The 6,000-nt window shown below is 47.7% G+C and overlaps 1 protein-coding gene across 1 annotated transcript in view; it reads right to left on the reverse strand.

Annotated features, from left to right (window-relative positions):
• The window catches only part of LOC106587234 (lysyl oxidase homolog 1), a 35,835-nt gene extending 33,358 nt beyond the window's left edge, over positions 1 to 2,477 (reverse strand). The window contains exon 1 of the mRNA XM_014175431.2: positions 957 to 2,477. Within this exon, the coding sequence (XP_014030906.1) occupies positions 957 to 2,046 (1,090 nt within the window). The 5' untranslated portion in view covers positions 2,047 to 2,477. The remainder of the gene's footprint in view (positions 1 to 956) is intronic.
• Between the last annotated feature and the right edge of the window lie 3,523 nt (positions 2,478 to 6,000).

The raw sequence follows: 6,000 nt of genomic DNA on the forward strand, positions 1-6,000 counted from the left end.
AAATTGCGTGTTTTTAATTACGAAACGAGTCCTGGGCCTTTTGGCTGGGCCGCTGCATGTCTAAAAGCAGCTCATTGATGCTCCCTCCCTCTTCACCCCAGCTCATACTAAATATTTGTTTGATATCCTGAGGCAATGGACCCCATGTGTTACAGGGGCTCTCTCTCTCTCTCTCTCTCTCTCACAGGCAGACCCCCCCCCTCTAACCCAGCCCCAACACCGAGGTCCTCTATTCCCAAGTTCTGCATCCAGGTCTCCCCAGGAGCCAAGCCATTTTCAAGCTATGATACAGTGAGCCCTGTGTGTGCGCTCATCACATTGGCAGGCCTTTCTCAACACCTGGTTTCAATAACCCCTGTGAGTGAGTGGGAAAAGATGAATCGTCCTTCAGTACAGTTTGCTTTTGTTTGGCAAATTGGAATTGAAAGACTTGAGTGTTTTGGGCCTGAGAGATGTGAAACGAAAGACCTCTAGAAAACAGTGTACTTCTCCAGCTGCAGAGGCACATAGCTGGGGAGACAGGTGGTAAGGTTTCTGCTCCCCCTGGGCTCACACTGTCCACCGCTGTCAGGAAATAGCAGAGGAGCAGAGGAAAGGAGCCACATTCCCTTCTTGTTTTCTCTCCTTCAACTGAGGAAAAACTTGGATGTGACCCCACAAGTGCATCATCCACTTCACATGTGTACTACCATGAGGCTCTGGTGGTTCCTTTGTGGTTTGCATGACTGTCTTGTACTGCTCACATCAAATAGTCTATAAAGTTGACTAAATAGAAGATGACAAATCTCTCTAGTTTCTTTAGGACCACATACAGATAAACTTTCATACTCTCAAAACGAAGTAATGTACATTCTAATGATTTAAAACATCTGGTTGGACAGTGGACAAAGAGCTGGCTTTGTTATAGGACATAAGACGTTGAACTAAATGACTTTGTGCATGTACATTGCGCATACCTCTCTGTTCCGGCCGGTAGACACTCCCGACGTTGACGCTGGGGTTCTCTACGGCCGTGTTGGGGTTTCTTCCTGGCACCACAGGCTGGAGGAAAGGAGGCTGTGGCTGCACCTGGGGCCTACCGAACGGGGGGAACTGCTCGTACTGGGGGCTTCGTACTGGAGGCTGAGCGCCACCCACTGTCCTATCTGGGACAGCGGGCACTGCGTCGGCAGGGGCAGCAGCAGGATCCTCTCCTCCATTGTAGAGGCTGTGTGTGTATCTGCGGTCCAGGCCATCTGAGAAGGGTGGCTGGGCAGCCCGTGCTGGCACAGCAGGCACGGCAGGTACGGCAGGGTTGGGCCCGTAGCCATAGGACTGGTAGTAACGGTAGCCATCCTCACCATAGTCCTGCGGGGAGCGTGGAACCACAGGTGCCAGACCAGCACCAGTTCCATACCCGACTCCAGTGTATCCTCCACCGACACCAACATATCCTCCACCACCAGCACCATAGCCTCCACCTGTGGCCCTCTGGAAGGGTGGCTCTGCGTAGCCTCGACCTGCTCCCTCCACCACACTGGGATCATAGGGCAGGGGGTAGGGCTGCTGAGGGAAGGGGAACTGCGGGTAGGGTTGGACAGGGATGTTGTAGGAAGATGAGAAGGATGACGAGGACGACGAAGAGGACCCAGTGGATGGCCTGAAGCGGGGGTTGGTGGAGCCTGTCCCCACTGAGCCCTGGCGCCAGTTGTCGGGCACCTGTCCGAAGCCAAATGGATGTCTGGCCTGTCCTCTCACGGTCTCCGAGCCTCCCCTGGAGGGGGCCTGCCTGCGTACGTTCCCTCCTTGTGGTCTGCGGGGGGTTCGGGGGCGAGAGTCAGCCACCACCACTCTGTGACTTCTCTCCTGGTCCTGTGCTCTAGCAGGGACGTACTCAGCTCCACTGTTGAGGAGGCTGAACCTCCGGCCGTTGTTCTCCCACTGGATCATTTGTCTCCAGGGGGTGGCAGCGCCATCCTGCCCCACAGCCTGGTCCTGGGCCTGGGCCCATCCAAAGCCCAGTAGTACACACACCAAGCTCTTCACAACAAGAGGCAGCATCATCATGACACTAAACACACCTCAACTCACCACCACACAGATAAAACAACCAACAGCCGCTCAAACACGACCAGCCACCTGTAGCCTGTGTCAACACAGCATGAATCCTCTTCTAGGGGTATGGAGCAGCACGTGGTGGGAGTGTGGAGAGGATAGCAGGAGGATATGCCAGTGGTTCTGTCCATTCGCTGCTCCTTACAGCTGGCTAGAGAGGCTGAGGATCAGTCTGTGTCCAGGAGTAGTCATATCCGGGAGGGGGGAGTGGGCTTCAGAGGCCCCGCTGGTGGTGCTAGTGTCTGTTAGTGCTGTGAGAGAATGCCCTGTCTTCCTGGCTGTCTAGCTGCGCTGTGACTGTCAGTTGACTGAGCATTGCTCTCACTCAGCCTTCTGGAGAGGAGTGCCTGCCTGTGTGCCTCGACTGCAGCCTTCTATTTGCTTCTCTGATTGCTTACAATGGGCTGTGAAAAAAAGCACTCAACTTTTTTTTTTTAAGGAGAGGTCCCACATGGCCCTAGTGCTAGAGCGGTTTCCTGGACTGACTGCTGGAGCCAGGACTCACTCTGTAAGGCTTCCAGAGTCAACATCACCATCTGCAAAGGCATTCGGATTTATATCGCGGCTCACTTTCCATTGCCCAAATTCTTTTATCATCCTCAACAAGCAGAGATGCGTTGAACATGGCCTGCATTCACCCACACAGGTGTCTAGCAAACCCTTTAACCTCATAACTACGTACAGATGGGAAATAACTCGTACCAAAAATAACTTTAGAAAGTAATTGGTAACAGTCTTCCTCACTCAGATCAGTTACAATGAGCAACAGGTTCCTTTAAACTGGAGAATTGATGAAGAGGAGAGAGTGTGAGGGACAGCTTTCAGAGAAACACAGATGGATCAGATAGTCTTTGATTCAATACTTAAAAGAGAACGGCCATTGAAAACAGTCACTATTATTGCCTTCTGTATACTTATTTCCTGATATGAGGGGATTTTCCATCTGGTTATAGAGAAAGTCTTGTTACTTTTTAATCTCAACAATCCACCCACTATGTAGTTGTACTCATGTTTGGAAATGTGAAGTGTCCCCCACCCCAAGACCTATTTTGCAATGCAATGAAGTTGAGGTCAATTAAGCAACCCACCCAGCATCTCCCCTGTGGCCAGTACAATGCACAATACACCCATACAGAGCTCCCAGATCAAACCGTGTGCACTGGCCTAATAGTACCCCCTTTTAAATGATATTGTAGGGGAACATTTTAGATGAAGTTGCTCTTATACCTGGGCAGTATTGCTGTAATCACACTAGTACACAACTGTTCTCAAAGGAAGGTAAACACATTCCAAACATGGGATAAACAGCGGATCTGGTTCCTGCTTGCCTTGACAGAGTGGAGAGAGAGAGACAGAGAGAGAGAGAGAGAGACACAGAGAGAGAGAGGGAGACAGAGAGGGAGAGAGAGCGAGAGAAAGAGAGGGAGAGAGAGACAATATAATATTTTTCCTGTTATCAAAGTCAGCGGTTTCCAAGGTGTTTGAGTTGGTATGGGCTTTTGTCGGGAGCGGGCAGAATGTGCCACAGACCAATGAAAGGACAATATTCCACCACCACAGACAGGATCAGAGGTTTAAATGAATCAGCTGAGATCTGCCAACTCCGCTCGGCTTCTTTTGAAACATGACTCAGTAAAACAAAGTGATTTTGTTTTTCTTCACATTTTCTGAAAGTCAGATCAATGTCCTGCAAAGAGCTAGCCTGGTTCCAGATTGGTTTGTGCTGTCTTTCCAACTCCTATCTTTAAAAAAAAATGTAACCTTTATTTAACAAGGCAAGTCAGTCAAGAACAAATTCTTATTTACAATGACGGCCTACAGTGGGTTAACTGCCTTGTTCAGGGGCAGAACGACAGAATTTTACCTTTTCAGATCTGGGATTCAATCCAGCAACCTTTCGGTTACTGGCCCAACTCTCGAACCACTAGGTTACCTGCCACCCCTCCCGTGGTCAACGCTAATGAGGAGACGTAGGAGGCGCTCCTCCAGGGACTGGGCAAGGTTCCTGTAGAGGGCATCAATATGTATGTGATACTGTGATGCTGTATACAGCAAAGCAGAGAACTAAATCATTCCCAGGGGCCACTTGGCTACAGTTCTACACAACCTTCATGATCCAAGGCTGTATGGAGCAACCAGCACAAACTCAAGAGGGATGAGAGGGGAAATCATTTGAGTATTGAAATGCTTTACTGCATCTTACACGCGTCAAGCAGATATTCTTGGTACGGCCTTAGTTTAGCTAGTTCTGTCATTGATGAATTAGGATCGTTCAACAGGTCAAGACCGGAAAACGACCGTAGCAAGATAGCAAGCAGTCCAGAGGAGAAAACAAGGAGGCAATTTCAACATATCTCCCCATTCGGAGAGTTGGTTGGAATCACTAGCATTTCTCACATGCTTTCCCTTCTTGCAAAGTGGATTACCTACTGAACAGAACAGAACAGAGAGCACAGCCGTTCTGTTGTTCTTCCCACTCTGACTGCAGCACAGTTGATCTCTAATAGCCTGGTATGAGCAGATCATTATTTTCTTGTGCAGCTATCACAGGCTGTTAAAATGTCAACTACCTTTCATTCACCAAGGGAAAATTATTACAGGTTGGAGGCAATTACCCTCGATTTACCACGTTATTTAACAGCAGGGCACTGCTATGCTGCTGTTGAGACAAGTGCTCATTTATGGCAAAGTTCAGTGGCAGAATACATCTGGTTTTATTCTTGCTGTTAAAACTGTAGTACCGATGATTGCTGCCGATTCGCTGCTGCTTTCCTCTACTGTGTAGAATGCTACTACCGTGGTCATTTCATTATCACTCGTCTCAATACTTTAGTTAATAAATCCTCTACAGGATCGGTGGGTCCCCCGCGGGACGGTTGCGCTAACGTAGGCTAATGTGATTAGCATGAGGTTGTAAGTAACAAGAACATTTCCCAGGACATAGACATATCTAATATTGGCAGAAAGCTTAAATTCTTGTTAATCTAACTGCACTGTCCAATTTACAGTAGATCTTACAGTGAAAGAATATAATGCTATTGTTGAGGAGAGTCCACAGTTATGAACTTGAAAATGTATTAATAAAACAATTAGGCACATTTGGGCAGTCTTGATACAAAATGTTGAAAAGAAATGCAATGGTTCATTGGATCAGTCTAAAACGTGGCACATACACTGCTGCCATCTAGTGGCCACAATCTAAATTGCTCCTGGGCTGGAATAATACATTATGGCCTTTCTCTTGCATTTTAAAGATGATGGTAGTTCGATTTGGTTATGTCATTTTAGGAGAACATTGAAAAAAGGGGCAGATCCTTAAGAGGTTTTAACATCAAGGATAGCCAAGTTAAGGTTCAGTTCAATGTACTTAATGGTTGGTAATGTTTGCATGCTCCGAGTTAGTGGACCTCCTCTGTGAATATAATGATTAGGCGGTGGTCTCAATGGGCCGAGTTAGTGTCCAGGATTCCCAGTATTCTATATAAAGCAATGTAGTTCAACTATGTAGTCATATAGCTGACATGCATCTACATGCATCCTTCTGACATGCATCCTACTCTCCACTTACTCCATTAAGTTGATATAGCATGGAAGTTCACTGTCCTGATCATTCCACGATCCAGCATTTTCCTTCCACCTGTGGGGAGTGCATTCCAAGACCACTGTTATCCATCCAATCTACAGAGCTACACAGATTATTTGAGGATAGATCCATCCATAAGGTATCCATCTCTCCATCTCCCATGGCTCTCCCCATCACCACACAACACCCTTCATGGGACTGCCTTAGCTGGGATTTTATCTCCATTAAGCTGACATAAAATAATTAAATTCATCATGGAAGAACAGTGCAAGATTCCTGTAGTGGCAGACAATTGATGACTCTGTGACATGTCCTAATTATGC

This window comes from Salmo salar, chromosome ssa26 (assembly GCF_905237065.1).
Source record: "Salmo salar chromosome ssa26, Ssal_v3.1, whole genome shotgun sequence".
Classification (NCBI taxonomy): domain Eukaryota; kingdom Metazoa; phylum Chordata; class Actinopteri; order Salmoniformes; family Salmonidae; genus Salmo; species Salmo salar.